General features: G+C 52.5%; 7 protein-coding genes across 7 annotated transcripts; 4 read left to right on the top strand and 3 right to left on the bottom strand.

Annotated features, from left to right (window-relative positions):
- The first annotated feature begins 110 nt into the window (after positions 1-110).
- On the top strand, positions 111-2,416 carry EI97DRAFT_40285 (uncharacterized protein). Its single transcript, XM_033796493.1, has 3 exons — positions 111-455; positions 515-647; positions 697-2,416. Exons 1-3 carry the CDS (start codon positions 143-145, stop codon positions 2,159-2,161), a joined length of 1,911 nt encoding a protein of 636 aa, XP_033653992.1. The 5' UTR covers positions 111-142; the 3' UTR covers positions 2,162-2,416.
- On the bottom strand, positions 2,377-8,355 carry EI97DRAFT_467145 (DEAD/DEAH box helicase-like protein). Its single transcript, XM_033801580.1, has 3 exons — positions 7,446-8,355; positions 4,204-7,386; positions 2,377-4,151 (listed from the first exon to the last, which is right to left on the bottom strand). Exons 1-3 carry the CDS (start codon positions 8,178-8,180, stop codon positions 2,601-2,603), a joined length of 5,469 nt encoding a protein of 1,822 aa, XP_033653991.1. The 5' UTR covers positions 8,181-8,355; the 3' UTR covers positions 2,377-2,600.
- Positions 8,356-8,494: 139 nt separating this feature from the next.
- On the top strand, positions 8,495-10,456 carry EI97DRAFT_398233 (tRNA-guanine transglycosylase). Its single transcript, XM_033796388.1, has 2 exons — positions 8,495-8,973; positions 9,036-10,456. Exons 1-2 carry the CDS (start codon positions 8,730-8,732, stop codon positions 10,328-10,330), a joined length of 1,539 nt encoding a protein of 512 aa, XP_033653990.1. The 5' UTR covers positions 8,495-8,729; the 3' UTR covers positions 10,331-10,456.
- EI97DRAFT_467143 (EXS-domain-containing protein) lies at positions 10,417-14,136 on the bottom strand. The gene is made up of 7 exons (XM_033801579.1): positions 14,037-14,136; positions 12,327-13,983; positions 12,132-12,275; positions 11,906-12,085; positions 11,767-11,856; positions 11,418-11,712; positions 10,417-11,362 (listed from the first exon to the last, which is right to left on the bottom strand). The coding sequence occupies exons 1-7, from the start codon at positions 14,048-14,050 to the stop codon at positions 10,455-10,457; spliced, it is 3,288 nt and encodes a 1,095-aa protein (XP_033653989.1). The 5' UTR covers positions 14,051-14,136; the 3' UTR covers positions 10,417-10,454.
- Positions 14,137-14,380: 244 nt separating this feature from the next.
- On the bottom strand, positions 14,381-15,042 carry EI97DRAFT_467142 (uncharacterized protein; the record flags this gene model as incomplete). Its single annotated transcript, XM_033801578.1, has 3 exons — positions 14,381-14,776; positions 14,832-14,972; positions 15,033-15,042. 3 exons carry the CDS (start codon positions 15,040-15,042, stop codon positions 14,532-14,534), a joined length of 396 nt encoding a protein of 131 aa, XP_033653988.1. The 3' UTR covers positions 14,381-14,531.
- Positions 15,043-15,224: 182 nt separating this feature from the next.
- Positions 15,225-16,498, top strand: EI97DRAFT_433278 (alpha/beta-hydrolase). Its single transcript, XM_033798356.1, has 2 exons — positions 15,225-15,432; positions 15,500-16,498. Exons 1-2 carry the CDS (start codon positions 15,369-15,371, stop codon positions 16,168-16,170), a joined length of 735 nt encoding a protein of 244 aa, XP_033653987.1. The 5' UTR covers positions 15,225-15,368; the 3' UTR covers positions 16,171-16,498.
- Positions 16,499-16,771: 273 nt separating this feature from the next.
- On the top strand, positions 16,772-18,122 carry EI97DRAFT_377034 (DHH phosphoesterase; the record flags this gene model as incomplete). The annotated part of the gene is made up of 2 exons (XM_033795590.1): positions 16,772-16,886; positions 16,939-18,122. 2 exons carry the CDS (start codon positions 16,772-16,774, stop codon positions 18,120-18,122), a joined length of 1,299 nt encoding a protein of 432 aa, XP_033653986.1.
- Positions 18,123-18,187: the final 65 nt, after the last annotated feature.

Raw genomic sequence — 18,187 nt, 5'->3', positions numbered from 1 at the left:
ATTCATCTCTTTGAGTGGTAGCTGTCCCTGGGAGCTGTATAGATCATGTGACCCTCTCGGACCAAGCTTTTTCCGCTCCAGGGCTCTTTCCAACCTCTACATCATTCCCAATCACGACGAGGTATGGCAACGACCGCACCCGATGCCTCCATGGGTGGCCTCTGTGCCACGATGCTCATGTTTCCCACGGGGAAGAGCAATTGGAAGACCATTGCGATCTTTAGCCCCATACAACTGGCCCCAATTTAACACTCGCTTCCTTCGCCGACAGTATGCGACCACGCTCGTTTCTCCGACTGCTATCAATGCCCGTCCGGATGTACCGTCTCGAAACCAGGAGCTCTACAATGCGCTTACTGATCTTCATAAGACGGCCGAGCAGTATGTCAATCTTAGCAGAGTTCAATTGGCGTTGAGGGGCCTGGCTGCGCAAGAGCCTGTGATGAGAATTGCGGGTATGCATGTCCATGAATTTATCACGGAGCTCGGCGCTGATTGGTACTTTGGAGAATAGTGCTGTCAATGGATAGCCAGCTTCATGCGCAGAATCTTGCACGATTGCTACTCGCCGATCCGCTGGGTTCGGTCGCACAGTGGGAGAAGGAGCTGGAGAGGCTGGACATTGAAGAGAAACCGGTGCTGTTGCGGTATGGTCTTTATGCTCAGTTTCTGACGTGATACTAACCCCCGTGAAAGGTTCGGTGAGGAAACGGACGCCCCTTCCACGTCGCCCCTATATAAGGTCTTGATGGTTCCGTCGCCGACACTCAAATCGCATAATTTGGAAGTGTTGGTCTCGACTCTGAACGTCGAGGCGGTCGAGGGCCCATTGGCCACTACAAGAGAAAGCGCACAAGATGCTGTATTGGTTCCGAAGCTTCGGGCAACGTCAGCGAGAGGTCTGCCGGTTCCTTATCCAGTCCACAAGACCCTCGTCGCTGGCCAAGGCTTAGACAGAGCTGTGTCATATGGGAGGTTTACGGCCGATAGCCCTACCAATATGGGGAGTATGATCAAGGTAGCAATTGATCTGCCACCACTCAAGGAAGAACCACAATCGGACGCAGCCACCCAATACTCAGTGATCAATACAAACGTAGGGTCGAAAGCACTGACAAGCTTCCGCGAGTCCATTGCCAATTCGGCCATATACGAGCAAGGATGGTTCCGAAGCGGCCTACCCAATCTTACACAGTGGTTGACTCATGGTTTACAGCCATCGGAGCCAATCAAACCGGCGATGAAAGCGTTCATAGGCTCTATCTTAAATGACACGGAAGCAACAATCATGAAGGAGGATGCTCTGGAGCTGGAGAAACTTTCCCACTCACTTACACCCAAGGAAACGGCTTTGTCAATTCTGAATCACCTGGCCACCTGGGCGGAGCTGTCTCATACCGAGTTGCGCGATCAACTCGATGCGGCCTTTGTGGCGAGAAATTGGCATAAGCTATCTTGGTGGAAGCTGTTTTGGAGAGTCGACGATGTTACAATGATTACGAGCGAGATACTTGAACAACGATGGCTCGTCGGCGCAGAAAAGCGAGGTATTTTCCTTGCGGGCCGTATGGATGAAGCCAGTTACCCAAACATTCTGGAGTATCCTCAAAACGCCGTCCTAGAACAGGGGTTACCGGAACCCTATATTATCGAGTCATCAGTCTCTGAGAAACCGCCTCAGCAGTCTTCAGGAACAGTACAAACCGCCCTCTCCACCGAAGTCCGCCCTCTCCAGCCCTGGCACGCACAGATCTCCACTGCCCGTACCTCTCTCATTCAGGAAACCATTCCACCCCTCCAAGCCTTAGCACAACGTCTCGTTCTTAATACTCTCTCCACAACGTCACTGACGTCCGCGCTTTCAGCCCTCCTGTACGTCTCCATGCCGACCATATCCCTTTTCGAAGCTGGTGCTGTCGCTGCTCTCGGCCTCGTGTACTCGCTTCGCAGGATGCAGAAGCAGTGGGAAGATGCGCGAGAGATGTGGGCTGTATGTATACGGGAAGAGGGACGCAGGACACTAAAGGCGACTGAGGAGGGGGTGAGGTGGATTATCAAGAGTAAGGATGAAAAGAGTGCGGTCGACGATGAGGGGGTGAAGGAGAGAAAGGCAGCGAGAGAGGCCGTAAGGAGGGCTAGGGAAGCGCTGGGTAGGCTATAACTGCTTGTTGTATAACATTGGTCTGTATCATAGATATAGTGGGTTTCGGCGATGGATGTATGAGTTGCGTTTACCTATGAGCTTTCCCACTGTTTAGGCCGTGCGGGCCTGGTGGTTCTGGACAATTCATTCCGCCAGGGCATTCCCGCATTGTACTAGAATGTCTGCGTTTGGTCTCTGAGGATATTATATCGGCGCACATTGTCGCAGGGTTTGGTCGAAGAAGGATCTATTTCCACAGTTATACCAATAGCTGTCTAGTTCATCTATCTTCGGCTTTTTGTGTTTTTGTAACTCATAATTGCCCCTGTCTATCCGTTTTCATCTATACCACGTAGGCGTTGGCTGCGCCAAAAGACCCATCATCCAACCCACTTCTACTCATCTATCCAACCTTCTCCCCTTCCAACCACGCACTCCAAGCACAGATTACTCTCCACTAAGCCCACATAGCCCTAAACTTGGTATCAAACTCCTCCCTAAGCGCCTTAAACGCCTTCAACACATTCATGAGTCCCGCACCTTCCTCCCAAGTCGGCGCCTCGTCCCTCTCCGAATTCGCCCTCGCCCCGCCCTTCTTCTTCTTCTCCGCCAACAGCTCCTCCTGGAAATCCTCCTCATCGGCATCCGCATCCCACGAGTCCGCCACCTTCTTCTTCTTCTTCACCTGCGGCGGTACCTTCGCCCTGCTACCATTGGCATCGGCTCTGCCGGTAGCCATGGACGCCGTACTCGCCGTCTCGTAGCCTGAATCCTCGGGGAGAAGTCTATCTTCTGCGCGCTCTTCCTCCTCGTCCCCCTCGCCCCGCACCTCCGCGAAGCTGAGATCAGAGGCACTTGTTAGGTTCATGAAGTTGGATAGACTCGTGATGATGGTGGCGAGCACGAGACTGAAATCGTTGAGCACGAACCACACATCTCCAGAGCGGATGCGGTTCGCGGTGGCGAGGGCGTGGACATCGCCATGGTTGAAGAAGTCGTACAGGTAGGCGTTGAGAGGGAGGGAGCTTTCTTCCGGGTAGATGGTGACGTAGGGGACGACGGCTTCTTCGAGGAAGACGCCCGAGCGGGCCGTGTGGCAGAGGTCATGGATGGATTCAAAGGAATCTGTAGCACCGGAGAGGGCGACGAAGGGGGAGCGGACGGTTGTTGGAGGGCGGAACTGAAGTGTCTGTGCAGACTGCGGGAAGGAGTCGCCGCCGACCTTAATTCCGGTGAGGGGGAGGGAGTCATCCGGGTCGTGGACGTGCTGTTCTATGAAGGTCTGGACGTAGGCTCTGAAGACCTCAAGAGTATTTTTGTTGTGTGAGCGCAGGACCTCAGCTGCGCGGCTGGGAAGTGGCGGCAAGAAGACGATCGAGGGGCTTTTCTTGACGACCTCTTTGACGAACTCTTGATCAGAACGCCTGCAGTATATACGGCCGAAGAGGTGAGAGAGTGTAAGCATAAGTTCCTGCAGAACCTTTGTCGGGTTCTTCTCTATATCCGCGCAGAGCTCATGGAAAAAGCCGTCTTTTAATAGGGCGTGGAATGCGAATGCGGAGTTCTCTGCGAAGTATAAATGACTGACCAGTCCGGCGAGGTTAAGCGGTGCGCCACGTGCATCCAAAAGATATTGGCGGCGGAGGTATTCGATGGAGAATCGTAGGTGATGTAATACTGTCATCTTAGATTCTTCCCCGCCTAAGTAGAGTCGTGGCTGTGATAGCAGTGCGTTGATGGACCGAATAGCGAACGGAGAATTTTTCGACTCATGAAGAAGCGTGAATAACCGTAGAACAAGCGTAGTGGTGATGGGGAAATGCCCATTTAGGTCAGGAAGCCGCGAACTAAGTAGCCTCCGAACCTTGCTCGTCGATATGCCGTGGAAGACGACATTTCCAAGCATGTCGAAACCACGACGGCCAGCACGACCGGCAGCTTGGCGATAGTTGAGAGCAGTCAGGAAGACCGAGTCACCTGAGAAGACGACGGTCTTACAAGGCATGTTCTGTACAGTGGTCAGCAAGACTCTCCGCATTATGTGATTGGTATATACTTACGATACCAAGAGCAAGTGTTCCCGTGGCGATGACAACTCGCAGATACCCTTTCCGGAACAGAATCTCGACCACCTGGCGGTACTTGCGGTTCATACCAGCATGATGAACGCCAATACCGCGTTTCAAACTGTCCAGCAGGTATTCCGGCACTTGTCTCCGAATGAGCTCCTTCATATATTTGTAAATGTCATCTTGGGTCAGCTTCTTCCGGTCGGCGAAATGGAATCCTTCAACAGGATCATCAGGGTTGAAGGATGCCCATGGGCTGGCTTCACTATCGGCGTTGTCCTGTAAGAGGTCGGCTTTGCTTATGACTTCCTCATCCTTGCCCTTCTTTGATATCTTCTGGGGTCGACGCTTCTCTGCTTTCGTCATGGCTTTCTTCCAGGCATCCCAGGATTGCAGCATGGACTTCCACTTCGGGCTCGTCTCCTTCCATCTTGTTTCAGCTGAAACCAGCTGGCCCAAGAGCACTCGACACATCCGCTCACACATTCCTCTCTCGTAGTTGAAGACGATCCCGGGTAGTGCATCTTGCTCGTGGAGTGTGCTGAGCAAAGGCAGAATATCCTCCGGGTTATGCTCGTCAACATCGACGTCTTCAACTCCGTCTTCATCTGGTTTCTTTCCTTTGCCCGCCTCACGTTCAACCAATTCGCGGTTCAGATCGTTAAATACCGCCTCGAACGGTGACTGACTATCCGCCAGCCATCTGCGGAGAAGCGCCTTAAGCTTGTTCTCCCAGTTGATGACATCGATCTTCCTGATCAGCTCCGGAAGTGCATTTGCAGGGTCTAACGCCTTGTCGACTGGGTATTCCCGAGTCTGATGCTTTGTCATGCTTTGCCACAACGTGAAGCAATCGTGTGCTTCGAGGCTGAAGTCATCGGGCATTCCTCTTGCTCGGTGGATCAAGCTCGCTACCGGGTGAACAAATGTGAAATCATTACAACCATCTAGACCGAGCTGAGCGAAGGCACGCTTCTCGGACATCCCTTTGAAGTGGAAAGATCGAGGCGGAGTGTAAAGGAACTTCCGGAGATCTGAATACCTGTGGGGATGGGTAATCATTTTCAAGTCATTACCAATGGCCTTTTGGGTGGAGGCAAGCCAGTCGCTGAACTCCTGCGGATTTCCGATGGTTGCCGAAAGCGCGATTATGGGACAAGGCGCAAGCAACAAGAGCTGCTCCCAGATGAGACCATCCTCTGCTTGACTTATGCAGTGGACTTCATCGAAGATGATCCACTTAACACGCTCCGACCATGATTTCGCATTGCTCGGCGCGAGTAGCATAATCTGCAGAATATGAGGCACTGTCACGAGAATCTGGCATCCTATCGGATTGTTGATCCTGTAATCGCGGGTGTGAATGGCCCAGACAGAATTTCCTGCATATTGATAGGTCTTAGAATAACGAGCCTGGATTTCCGCAGCAATTTGATTGACGAGTGCCTTCGTTGGTGCAACATAGACTAAGACGTCTTCATTATTCGTTCTGAGCACCTGCTCCATGGCGTAGAATGAGATGAAGGTTTTACCCGCCGAAGTAGGGGCAATTACGAGTAAGCTCCGCCTGGCGTCAATCTCATCGAGGACCTTGCGTTGCCATGCATCAGGCTCAAATGGTACACGTGGGTCCGGAGCCGAGTCGATAGTTCGGTCAAAGTAAGGCCCACAATAAGCCAGTTGAAAGTCCTTTGACGGTAAACGAACACGTAGATCCAATGATGCAAGGTTTTGGAGTACGAATCTGAAGGCTAGCGGTCTGTCGCCTTCAGGCGCTGGAATGTCTAGGGGCGGCAAGCCCAGAAGCTCAACAGCAGTCTTCAAACAGTTGGCAATCGTTTTGGTGACAGTCAACCGTAGTCGCGAGAAGGAGTGGACGCTGTCGAAAATGAGGGCTGCAATGTTGAGATTCTTGTCTTTCGTCTTTTCACGACAACAATCGATCCAAATGGCCAATAGTGTGTTGAGCATGAACAAGCGCACTTCGGCCTCCAACGTCTCGCGCTTCAAAGGCGTATTGAGTGTCTTTAAAAACTGGTTGGCTTTGGCAAATTTTGCAACAGATTCCTTCTCCTTCTCCAGGGCAGTGCATGTTGCCCGCCAACCTTGCACCAATCTCTCGCTGGTTGCTTCTTCTTTACGCGACTTCGAAGCAGCGATTTCTGCCAACATAGCTTCCTTCTTTCCTACAGCTGCCTTTTTACCTCCTTTCGCCTGTCCCTTTGCACCCTTCGTCTCTGGCTTAGGCTTGACAGTATCGTCCTTCTTGGCAGGTGGAAGCTGTGCAGGAGTCCTTGCTTTGGGCCCGACCGTCACAATTTCTGGCTCCAGTGCCCTACCAACTGCATTCGTAAGACTGGCGGCATAGGCCATCATCTCGGCCATGAACCATTGGTTACGACGACGGGCAAAAAATTGCTGTTTCTGGGTGCGGGCCAGCTGTTCGTCTCTCAACTTCGGATCGATAGGGCGTTTGCTGTTGTGCCAATGGGAGACCTCACGAAATATCTTATCGGCCCTTGCATCAGGCTCATCTCCGAATCTGTCCACCGCGAGGTGGATGGGTGCGAGATGTTTCGCAATAACATCGTTTTCGAAGGGAAGCACCGCGTAGGGCCTGCTTTCTGTGGGTTGCGCGTGCGGCGCTGGCTTGTGTTTCGATCCACCCAGGTGCTCATTGGATGCCTGTTCCTTGATTGATGCGCCTAAGGCGTTCAAAGCACCACGCAAGAGCTCGTATCGTGGGCCAGCACCGCAGTGTTGGTCGTGAAGACATGCTGAGAACAGGTGACCATCCACGAGGTCGGCAATATCGCAGTGATTCACCTTGAAATCAGAGAATCTGGGGCCCCAGGCACCTGAATCGAGCACTCGGCGTGCTTCTTGAATGAACTTATGCAAGAATTCTTGGTCGGCCCCTAGAAGCGGCTCGCTCACAACAGATCGATTCGGAAGAGGAAGCTCAGTTAAGAGGGTGAGGTGCCTCAGAAAGGCGGACGCATGATAACCTGACGTATCTTCTTCACGCAGAAGTTTACTCAAGACCACAAGTGATAAGTATTCGCGTTCCGTAAGCGCGCTATTCTTTTCGTTCGTCTTGACCTTGTCGAGGGCCTCCCTGAGGCCCTCATGGAAAGGTGGCTCGGGGGTCGCCGATAGGTCCAAGTCGGATAACTATGGAGTGCAGTATTAGCATCGTAAAGATGGGGGCTGAGACGGAGAAACTGATTTACCAAACGTGTCAGTTCGTCATGCTTTGTGTGACGAGTGCTTTCTAAAACGGCTGTGATGACCTTGGTGTCCCTCCATTCCAGGTCGTTAATCAAGGCGACATTATACTCATGGATGAGAACCCAATGGATGAGTAAACGGAACATGGCCTTGGCCTTTGTTTTACTCTGCTTCCCTGGCTCTTCTACATCTCCAAGAGCATTGAAGGCCGTAGTCTGTTTGGAAAGTTCGTCAAGTTGGCTGGACGCTCCATCGTGGCACATCACGAAATACAGGTCCGTCGCGTCCAGATACCTTGCAAAGGCAGTGGAACGAACCGAAGGGAAAACATGGACCTCAATACCTGGGTGGACTCGTTGGAGGTTGACCTGCAAGTGGCGGATGATGACAGAGCGAGCAAGCAGGAACTTGTCCTTGTTGATGCCCTTTGCCCATGCTGGCACACAAGAGTTCCGATGTTGGTCGAAAAATGCAATGTGGAAATTACAACGTCGGTTTACGAGGCCTTGAAGAAAGCTCTCTACGGCATATGTAGCATGCAAAAGCTGGAATCCAGAATAGAAATCGAGATGCTCATCCGCGAGGCAATGAAGGAGAAGGCCGTCGCCTTCAATCAGGAATAGCTCATGGCCGGCATAATCGCCAACAACGTCAACCCTTCTGCTGTACAGTTTCGAGTAAAACTCAAAGACAGGGTCCAGAGTGACTGTCGAGTCGGAAAGAGTGGGATCGGCCATGTTGAAGGTGCGGGCGGCAGCCAGGAAGGCAGGCTAACCTTGGTATGATTCTCAAAAGAGTGACGGTGTCGTAAGCATTGGGTACCGGATAAGTCGCCCGTTCGAATGAATATCCTGTATACTAGAGCAGAAAGATATGTAGACCAGAGGGTTCGGATGGTTGGGGATAGGTTGTATAGAGGCAAACACTGAGTTTTCGGATCGTCCTGCACTGGCTGGGGAGGTGTGGCGCTTATCGATAAGTCTGTGGCGGGGTGGATGTGGCGCCTCATTTTTACACAGCACAGCAGGAATTTTCCTTTTCATGTGGATACCTTTTGCTGAAGTTCGAATTCACTCTAATTCCCTGTTCTCCACGCGTCCTCTTTTATAGACATTACAATCACGCAGTCCTGCGGGCAGGCATACACGCAATCACGTGAGAATTTCGGGCTAGTGAATTCACTCACAGCGTCTCCAACCTCAATCACAGCTCACACTGGAATATGCTCCGATAACGATAACAAATTCTCGAACGACTATACACCAAGCGCAGGGTGCGCATACGACATGTCGACCGACGCGCCAGTCCCGAATCTAAGCCACCTTCCCCCAGAAATGCTCGACTTCACGCTCAGCAAAACCTTCGGCGCGCTGGCTCCACGCCTTGGCCGCTTGACACTTCCCGGACGGAAACCTCTGCTGACCCCGGACTTTCTGGGAAACACATCTCGAGGCGCGGTACCGCATATTTCGCAGGATATCTACCGCAGTCGAGCGAATCTGGGGGGTGTTTATATAGCTCTGGAAGACTGTGTGTTCGCTCTTCCCCCTCTACCCTCCTCTGTATGCACGTTGGCTGATTGGATATCGCAGTTGTTGAGAAACATCCACAAAAAATACCTCCAGTACTCCAATATGACGTCCCCGAACCCCTACGCCGCTTCATTGCTCTCCCCGACGCTGCGCTTCTGGTCTTGGGTGCTCGGAGGATGCCGCCTTTACCCACTCCGATGTCCAACACGAACTCCGAAGTAGCATTACAAACGTCGGTTGGTTTCAAGACCATAAGCTTAGAGTACTACGCCGCAGCTGCGCGGAAACTGCAGCCAGATATTGTAATAGGCCTTGCAGACATACCCTTCGGCCAGGAGTCCGTCAGCACGAAGAGGAAAGACAAAATGAGCGACAGGACAGAGGCCTGGATGCGGGACATTATAGCCAAGCGGAACGGGATAGACAAAGGAGAACGGCGATTCAATATCTTTGCCCCCTTCTTGCCTCTAGACAAGGATTTACAGCAGTGGTACTTGGAGCACTTGGTCGACGAAATGGCAGACCACATCAGCGGCATCGCCATCTACGACGCCTACCTCCTCGACGACCTCCCCGAGGAACTGCACAAACTTCCGAGACTATCCCTCCACCCACCCGCCAGCCCTCAAGAGCTCCTCCGCCAAATCTCCCTAGGAATGGATATCTTCACCATCCCCTTCGTCAATGAAGCCACCGACGCCGGCATCGCCCTCGACTTCACCTTTCCCGCGCCCGAACCCAGAGAGGACACTAAGACTTCTCGCCGCTCTCTGGGCATCGACATGTGGCAGCCCGAGCACGCCACATCCCTCATACCCCTCAGCACGGGAACCTCTTGCTCCTGCTACGCCTGCTCTCACCACCACCGCGCATACCTCCAGCACCTCCTCAATGCCAAGGAGATGCTCGGCTGGGTCCTCCTCCAGCTCCACAACCACGCCATTCTCTCCTCCTTCTTCGCCGGCGTCCGCGCCTCCATCTCCGCTTCCACCTTCGCTGCCGACGTCGCCGCTTTCGAAGCTTACTACGAGCCCCAGTTACCCGAGAAAACCGGGCAAGGGCCCCGCGTCAGAGGGTACCAGTTCCGCAGCCAGGATCACGCCAAGGGGGAGAAGAAGAATCCGAAAGCGTATAGTAAGGATCTCGAAGGAAAGGTGAAGACGGTGAAGGTGTTTGCGGCGCATGGACAGGAACCGAAGGAGAAACCGGAGACGAGGAATCTGATTGATGATGAGGCGCTGGAGGGTCTTGTGGACCTGGAAAATCTAAGATTAGAGGACGGAAATGGCAATGGGAAGGGGGAGCTGGAGTTGGAGGATGATGAGAATGGGAGAGCGTCGTCGTCTTCTTCGTGACATCTTATGCAAACGCGTTTAGAAATAGAGTTAGAGGTCATGAGCGACAGCCACCTGATAGATGGTGAGTGGCTGGAAAGCGGTGCAGCTATCCCACCCATCACTCTTGGGTATCAATTCCCTCTTATGAACTACCCTGCCTATCTGCACTGCCATTTGCGGTCCTACTACTCTCCCCTGCACTCCCAGCTGCCCCTCTCTCTGCCAAATCTGCCGCAGCCATTTCATCCTCATCTCGTGAGGTTGCCCCACTCCTCCGCCCCCGCCCAATGTCCTCGTCATCATCATCATCGTCGTCCTCCTCATCATCCTCCGATTCCTCCGGTCCACTAGCCGGATACCGAAACGACGACCTCCCGCTCTGCGAACGCCCTACCTCAGGCTTCCTCTTGCGTTCAAAGTCCTTCGCGTGAGCATCCCGGAGTATAGTACCTACGCGGCTGAGGCCACGGGTTAGAGTAACGACTACTTCTGGTTCCGAGTTGGCGCGGCGCCGTATCGATGAACGGGTACGTTGGCGCAGGCGTTGCTCCTCGACCTCAGCTGGAGAAGCGAACGTCTGGGCGTGTGATAGAGGCGCCCCGGGTAAGGGGGCAGTTCCAGGACGTTGATCATGATAATAGCGCCCATGGCGGTCAAATACTTGGGGTATGTGATCAGCGACTTGTGGGTGACGATGTATTCTCTGTTCTTCAGTTTCTTCTTCTGGGGTGGGAATGTCATAGGGAAGAGGGACGTCTTTCGCTGCCCGGAAGAGTCCCACATTCGTGCAGTGTTCATTTTCGACGCGGAAGAGGGTCCACATGCCGCGTCTGAAGATCTCGGAGAGGGAGACGAGGAAAGAAGTTATGCCGGAATGTTGGAGCTGGATAGGAATGCTGGCGTACGGGATCCAGCTGAATCTGAGGATTGGGTCAGTGATCATGGCGACGTAGTAGGGCCAGACCCTCTTGTAGCCTAGGGTCGGGCGCAGGAATTTGTTTTTGGCATAGGGGTCTCCGAGACTCCAGTCCATAACTACGTCCCATATACCTGTCGTTGACATGAGCGACCGTATGCCATGTTTTCCAGACGTAGTAGTACTTACTGGTGTAAATCGAATTGATGATGGCGAATGTAATGAACACAGCTCGGTTGGTGTCGTCCTTCGTTATGCGGTAGATACTCAATGTCATGTAGAAGACGACACCGGCCACATATTTTCCGCAGTTCGCAAGATGTGGGAACACATCCCCGGTATCCCAATAACGGCGAATACATTGCAAAGCTCGCCATACGGAGGGTATGGCGGTCAAGACGCCGATAGCACGGGAATGGTTCGAATTGCATTGAGGTGGACTCCCCCAGTCGTTGCCATAGAGGCAGAAGAAAAGTGCAACATTCTGAGATCGGAAGTCAATGGGACGGCCCGGGAGACAGTGAACGACGATACTTACGCCCATTGCATATGTGAGTGAGCAAAACATGTCTCCCATGAAGAAGTCTCTGAACTCGACTGGATAGAGCCCAGCAAGGATTAGGCGCCACTAAGAGAGTTGAGCGCGAGAAATGATTCCACATAGCGAGGCTACTCACCATAGAGTATAGCAGCCACTGCCGACTGCGGAAATATAGAATGGGAAGCGGCAAGAACAAGAGGGAAGCCGTGACTGTAACCAAGATGAGCGGGTACCAGTGGTACATGGCGTCTCCACCGATCTCGTTGAAATTGAGGAACATGAACAGTCCCAGAAGAAAGAAACAGAAGCAAGGAAGCTTTGATCGTCAGCGTGGAAACACAACGCACCCAGTGTAAACCTACCTCTGACAGTTGCCTCCAATCCAAATGGTGGCGGGTATCGAACTCGAAAACAAAGACATAATTGATCTTTGACCGGTGCCAAACCCGGCAAGCTAGGCAAAATAAGAGAAATAAAAGGTTCATCAAGAAGTATCCACCATAAAGCTGGTTCCGAGTTCAGTGCAGGCAAGCCAGAGCGGACGTGGATGAACTCACCTGCATAAGAAAACTTGTGTTGGTGCGGTACTTGGGACTGTGCAGTAACTCGAAAGCATAGACCAATCCCTGAATACCCAGTACGAGTCCAGCGGCCAGAGTCAAACCATTACGGAATGCATGCTCTGTGTAGTCACCCGCTCGAGCCATCTTGATGCGAAGCTTCCCAATAGCGACTTTATGATTTCCCTTTTCAAAGTACCTTGCATAGAGATCTTCAACGGTGCGAATGTGCCCTTCAAGTACGTCGCTTTGCACAAAGTATGCTTTATCCACTTTTTCTGCCATGTACCGCATCGTAGGACGCGCGTTGACGGTCTTATCGTACTTTTTGTTAATCTTACGGAAAGCGGTCCGGTTCAATAAAGCATACGATTTCAGTAACTCCAATCCCCGGTAATATTCCTGCAGAGCGATTTTGAGTTTCTTCCTAGCCGTTTGGTAAGGGACATCATGTGCTTCAGGCCTCCGTACAAAGTCGCGATGTGACTCGGAGGGATGTTGAGGGAGCAATGCTGCCGGCGTTGCCAGAGCTGCCATAGCCTTTGTTGACTTGCCATATTTTCCTGACTTTACAGCTCTCAGCGCAGCGTCTATCGGGTTCAGCCATGCCTGTTTGAGAATCGCCCCTCTGCTACCAGATTGCCCCCGCTCATCATCAGAGCCTGTGAGTGGGCCTTTCAGAAGACCTTCGCTGGCAGCGGTTTTCTTCTTCTCCCTTGCCCTGTTCTTTGCTGCTTGGCGAGCAACCAATTCATGTAGGCGGCGATCGCGCATTGTATGCAATTGCTCTCGTAATATCTGCAGACGCTCCGTAGCCTCTTCCTCCTTCTGCATATAGAAAGTCTCGATCTTCTCTAATTCAAGGTCCAGGAAGTGGAAGAAGTCCGCCTGCCGCATGTCCAAATCGCGGTAGGCCTCAAGCGGAACATCGCCTGGTGTAGGCGGTCCTGGTTTACCGTTCAAAGAGAATACCCGTTTGTACAGAGGGCGCGAATCCTCGACTTGTTGAATCGTCGACGAAGAGTTCATGCGTTTGGGGTTCAATAGGCTCCTGTATCGAAATGGTAGACTGGACGACCTATGATGAGCCGAACTCTTGGTGCCGATCTCCAACGCATTCTCCGTCGCTGGAGGCAGCCGGACAGATTTGGGTTTTGCCCCATGGGTCACATCGGCAGCGGAGGGGCCCGGCAGCGGAGAGGGTTGTTCGGCATCCAATGCAGCGCCTGGCAGCTTCAGAGAAGGCGGAGCTCTGCCGCGTTCATCGTGGACATCGCCCGCGTGAGGCGAAGGCGCCCTCTCTATGCTCCCATATCTTGTGGCCCCAGGGATCTGCAGGTGTTGGACGCTATTTAAGGGTTCTTCCTCAGAAGAGGAGCCAGCGTTGAGTTTCGATCGCAAGCTGGAGGCGCTTTTGCCCAAGGCAAGCGTTCCCAACGCTTCTGAACCGTCCAGATCAGTCCGGTTGAGGAAGTCATATTGAGGCGTAGCATTATCGGGCGACGATCCGAATGCCCCTACACCACGGCGGCGCAGGCGAGGGGTCTGGTTTACGGCGCGGAGTGCGCGTTGGATAGCCTTGAGCTTCTTCTTGCCAGCCCGGTAGTCCAGATACTTGAGGCGCCACTCCGGGACAAGTTCGCGCTCCAGCTCCCTAGGTACGGTCGTCAGCAGAGAACAGAGGTGGTGGAATGGCGAGACATGTACTTGGCGAACTTCATGGCAGGGTGGACAGTGGGAACGCACGCACACAACGTCAAACATTTGAAGTTGAATGTTGTGAAAGTTGAGTGACAGTGACGAGTGGGTGGACCGTGCACGTAGATCATTCCATCATTCAGGAACAGTTTTGAACTTGCATCAGCATCTCGGGTTCATCAGCCGCCGCAACCACATTTCTGGAATGCATCCACCTCTCCTTATGCATCGCCCCTACAATCAGAGTGTCGAATAGTATCCATTGCGTCCTGGTTTCACGCTTCTCTAGGCAAGCGAATGGAGCTAGCGACACAGCATATGTTGCGTCAAACCCTTCCAGTAACACACAATATGTTCTCCATTAATATTCCGGCCCATTAAATTAAATCAGCTACGGTCTGAATAGGAACCCCTTTTGGGCGCTTGTCTGCATGGTGAGCGGTCTTAAAGCCATTTCCGGCCAATGCCAGCCTCCGACTGGAATAACTCCTACAACAACCTCCTTCAGTGAATGTACCGGTGCCCACCAAAGATTGGCGGCGGACCTCGCTCTCTAGGGTCGTACTTGTCCATGTTCTGCTGCTGAATATAGTACTCGTCGTACATTTTCCCTGCTTGCTCCTCTGCATGTCGCTTCGCTTTCTCATGATCAAACCACTCGTGCCCCTCCTGCTGACAAAACTTGTCAACTTCAGCCCCGGCGAATCCCGCGAGCATGTCTTTGGCCATGCCATGCGATATGGGTTTGCCTAGGTCGAGGGATAGTATACTTCAATGTCAGTAGGGAAGGATTCATCGACGGACCTTCTTTGCGCTGATGATCTTCAAATGCTTTGAAGCCTGCTAGCGCCATTCCGCCCGCAAGAAACTCCTGGCCACGATGATGTTTCTGTTCGTCGACATCTCCATTTTCGTAGACACGGCTGTATGCTTGACTGCAGCTGTCTGCCCTATTTGTGAGCTCTCATGATCAATACGGCGTGTGGAAAGGAGGCTAGGAAGTACCCCAGTCCATGGTTATAGTAAGGCGAAGATGTTGATGCTTCAGAAGCTCTGAATACAGGATCCATTTAAATCTCTTTGCAGGTTAAGATATAGGTATAACCCCCGCATTCCGATGACGAAATCATGAAATTGATACTGTGTAAGAACCCTTGGGAACCCCGCCATGAGGCCAGGATCGGCACTAAGTGCTCGGTTAGAGCCTGGTCAAAAGCTTAGTTTGATGTCGAGAGTGAACGTTGCTCTTTACCTGTACATTTACTACAATATCTTGGCAAATCATAGATCTGACCCAAACTCTGAAAGACGGCGGAAACGAGAAGCGGGAATCTCGCCGTTATGCCTGGACGACTTCCAACCAAAGACGACTTCCCCTCATCACTCACTCTTAGTATAACTCCTCGTAAGTATCCATCAAGGGGTGCGTGCTAGTACGCATATAGACAAGTCATCGTAACAACATAGCATAGCACCTTCGGCTCAGCACCCCACAAACATCCTCATTCTCCTACACGGCCTTGGAGATACCAATGCCTCCTTCACGAAGCTCGGCCAGCAATTATCGCTCCCAGAGACAGCATGTATCGCCTTGCAAGCGCCCAATCCACTTCCTTTCGACCTTGAGGGCTTCCATTGGGGAGATGACTTAATCTTCGATCAGCAGACCGGCGCCATGGACGTGGACACCGGCTTCAAAACATCGACTCGCATCGTCGTCGACAAGATCATCAAGGATGGCCTCATCTCCAAGTGCGGCTACAGAGCCCGCGAAATCATGATCTTCGGCTTCGCACAGGGCGGCATGGTTGCCGTGCAAGCAGCAGCTGAATATGATGGAGAGGAGTTAGGCGGTGTCATAAGCATTGGAGGTCCCTTATCACTATCCGCACCGCTCACCGCGCTGCAGAAGAAAAGCAAGACGCCTCTACTCGTTATCAAGAGCTCCAAAGGTTCGGCCATTACAGATGGAGCTATTGCAAGATTAAAAGATGCTTTTGAGTTCGTCGAGGTCAAGGAGTGGAGGAAGAACGGGGATGGGATGCCGAGCAGTCGGGAAGAGATGTTGCCTATCATGCAGTTCTTTGCGAGGAGACTGAGGAGTACGAGGGGTGTGCCTGCTGGTAGCGTTGAGCTTACTTGATGGATGTATCGGCGAGGTCGCTAATATAAGGGCTACATTCTCTCTTACATGGAACAAAGTTTGTAATCTGCATGTTTTCTACTTGCAGCTGGGATGTTGACCTGCGCAGAAACAGATGGGGAAGAGAGGGTTGCAGTAGAGTAGTTCTAGATTGCGGTAGGAAGGTGATTTGTTTGAGGAAGATGGACTGGTGGGGGAAGCGATAGATTATGGATGAGGAGAATCGGGGAATAATGGACGAGCTAATGATCAGAGGGTGCCCTTCGTTGGATGCGTGACCAAGAAAGAACGGTCATCAATTGGTATCAGGGAGCCGGAAGCCATCAGTGGTATGTACCCTTGAATATCATGGGAGAGTTACATCTGATTTATTACAGTGTACTGTGTTTGAGATGAATTGACTCCTCTCATATTGTCAACTGCGTTCAATAATCAACAGGGGTGAGCTCGAGCCCCCTGAAGCCGCTCGCACCGACCCACCCCTGCCCTTTGCTGACACTGCAGTGCGTCATAGGCAGGCTAGAAGCTCCATCACATAACGACTGCAACCAAAACTCCAGCACAAACCCGGCGTCCAGGCCACACACAACGTACTGCTGCAATGGCTATTCCAAGGACTTCTCTCCGCGGCTTCTTGACCCATGCCCGCAATGCTCTCCGCACGGCCATCAATTTAAACCAGAAGGTTACACTGGTAATCGGGAATGAATCGGCAGGTGTGTTACATCACCACCTCTACTTCGGATCTGTGCTCACCGCAGTTTACAGACCTAGACTCGATGACCAGTCCGGTCCTCTATGCATACCTCCGCTCACTGTACCCCCCACGGAATGCATTCACGCCGCTCTACATTCCAATCGTTAATCTCCCTGCAGCGGACATTGCGCTGCGACCCGAGTACCTGGCTGCCTTCCGCCATGCAAACATTGATCCGGAGCATTTGATTACGCTCGACGATCTCCCGGAGCTCGCCATCATACAGAAGAAGCTTCCCCCCGAGAACACTAAATGGATATTGGTGGACCATAATGCTCTGCAGGGTACCTTAGGGCAGGTGTACTCGTCAAGAGTTGGGGGCGTCATTGACCACCACGAAGACGAAGGGAAAGTGGCGGCTGAAACGGAGCCCGAGCCTCGAATCATTGAGAAGAGTGGGAGCTGTACAAGCCTAGTCACCGAGTACTGCCGGGAACACTGGGACGTGGTTTCTGCGTCTGCGCTCAGCACCGGCGCCGCACATGGGCAGGGGGAGAGCCTGCTAGACGATAGCGCGACTGTCAAGGTGTGGGATGCGCAGGTGGCGTTTCTGGGTCTGGCGAGCGTGTTGATCGATACCAATAACCTGAAGTCTAAGGATAAGACGACGGAACACGACAGGAAGGCAGTCGAGTACCTTGAGGCCAAAATTCTGGCGTGTCCCAAATTCGTCACAAGCTATGAGCGAAAAGACTTCTTTGACGAGATTGACCAGGCCAAGAAGAGCATTGATTCCCTGAAACTACACGATATCCTGCGGAAAGATTATAAGCTATGGGAAGAGAACGGATTGAAACTTGGCGTCAGCTCAGTGGTCAAGGATATCGGTTTTCTTGTACACAAAGCCGGGACGGAAGATGCGACTCGGACAGCGCAAGATGCATTTCTCGGTGGGCTTGAGGACTTTGCCAAGGAGCGTGACCTGGACGTGTATGGTCTCATGACGAGCTTCTCCTCCCCATCCGGACACCAGCGCGAGCTCCTCGTTTGGGCATTGAATGAATCCTCACTTCCTGGCGCAGAGAAATTCGCTCAAGAGGCAAAAGAAGAGTTGGGCCTTGAGCCATGGAGCGGTGTAGAGAGCCTGGTTACGGGCCAGCTACTGCGGGATAAGAGGGTGAAGATCTGGGTGCAACGGAACGTGCAACATAGCAGGAAACGGGTAGCGCCTCTGCTCCGGGAAGCTATGAGGTAAAAGGAAGCGCGACGATGCGGGAACTCGACCTGATTGAACAGCAACAGTCACCAGCTATAGACTAG

The sequence above is a fragment of the Westerdykella ornata genome (genome assembly GCF_010094085.1).
Source record: "Westerdykella ornata strain CBS 379.55 unplaced genomic scaffold EI97scaffold_10, whole genome shotgun sequence".
Lineage (NCBI taxonomy): Eukaryota > Fungi > Ascomycota > Dothideomycetes > Pleosporales > Sporormiaceae > Westerdykella > Westerdykella ornata.
This window is presented reverse-complemented; position numbering and strand designations above follow the sequence as displayed.

Excerpts from the sequence above, each read along its gene's own strand:
- EI97DRAFT_40285 (XM_033796493.1), top strand. The coding sequence starts at position 143 with ATGCCTCCATGGGTGGCCTCTGTGCCACGATGCTCATGTTTCCCACGG. Across the intron at positions 456-514 it reads GCCTGTGATGAGAATTGCGG|TGCTGTCAATGGATAGCCAG; the intron begins GTATGCATGTCC and ends TTTGGAGAATAG. Across the intron at positions 648-696 it reads GAGAAACCGGTGCTGTTGCG|GTTCGGTGAGGAAACGGACG; the intron begins GTATGGTCTTTA and ends CCCCCGTGAAAG.
- EI97DRAFT_467145 (XM_033801580.1), bottom strand. The coding sequence starts at position 8,180 with ATGGCCGATCCCACTCTTTCCGACTCGACAGTCACTCTGGACCCTGTC. Across the intron at positions 7,387-7,445 it reads ATGACGAACTGACACGTTTG|TTATCCGACTTGGACCTATC; the intron begins GTAAATCAGTTT and ends TGCACTCCATAG. Across the intron at positions 4,152-4,203 it reads GAACACTTGCTCTTGGTATC|AACATGCCTTGTAAGACCGT; the intron begins GTAAGTATATAC and ends ACCACTGTACAG.
- EI97DRAFT_398233 (XM_033796388.1), top strand. The coding sequence starts at position 8,730 with ATGTCGACCGACGCGCCAGTCCCGAATCTAAGCCACCTTCCCCCAGAA. Across the intron at positions 8,974-9,035 it reads TTATATAGCTCTGGAAGACT|TTGTTGAGAAACATCCACAA; the intron begins GTGTGTTCGCTC and ends TGGATATCGCAG.
- EI97DRAFT_467143 (XM_033801579.1), bottom strand. Across the intron at positions 11,857-11,905 it reads AGTGGCTGCTATACTCTATG|TGGCGCCTAATCCTTGCTGG; the intron begins GTGAGTAGCCTC and ends CAACTCTCTTAG. Across the intron at positions 11,713-11,766 it reads CACTCACATATGCAATGGGC|AATGTTGCACTTTTCTTCTG; the intron begins GTAAGTATCGTC and ends TTCCGATCTCAG.
- EI97DRAFT_433278 (XM_033798356.1), top strand. The coding sequence starts at position 15,369 with ATGCCTGGACGACTTCCAACCAAAGACGACTTCCCCTCATCACTCACT. Across the intron at positions 15,433-15,499 it reads CACTCTTAGTATAACTCCTC|CACCTTCGGCTCAGCACCCC; the intron begins GTAAGTATCCAT and ends AACATAGCATAG.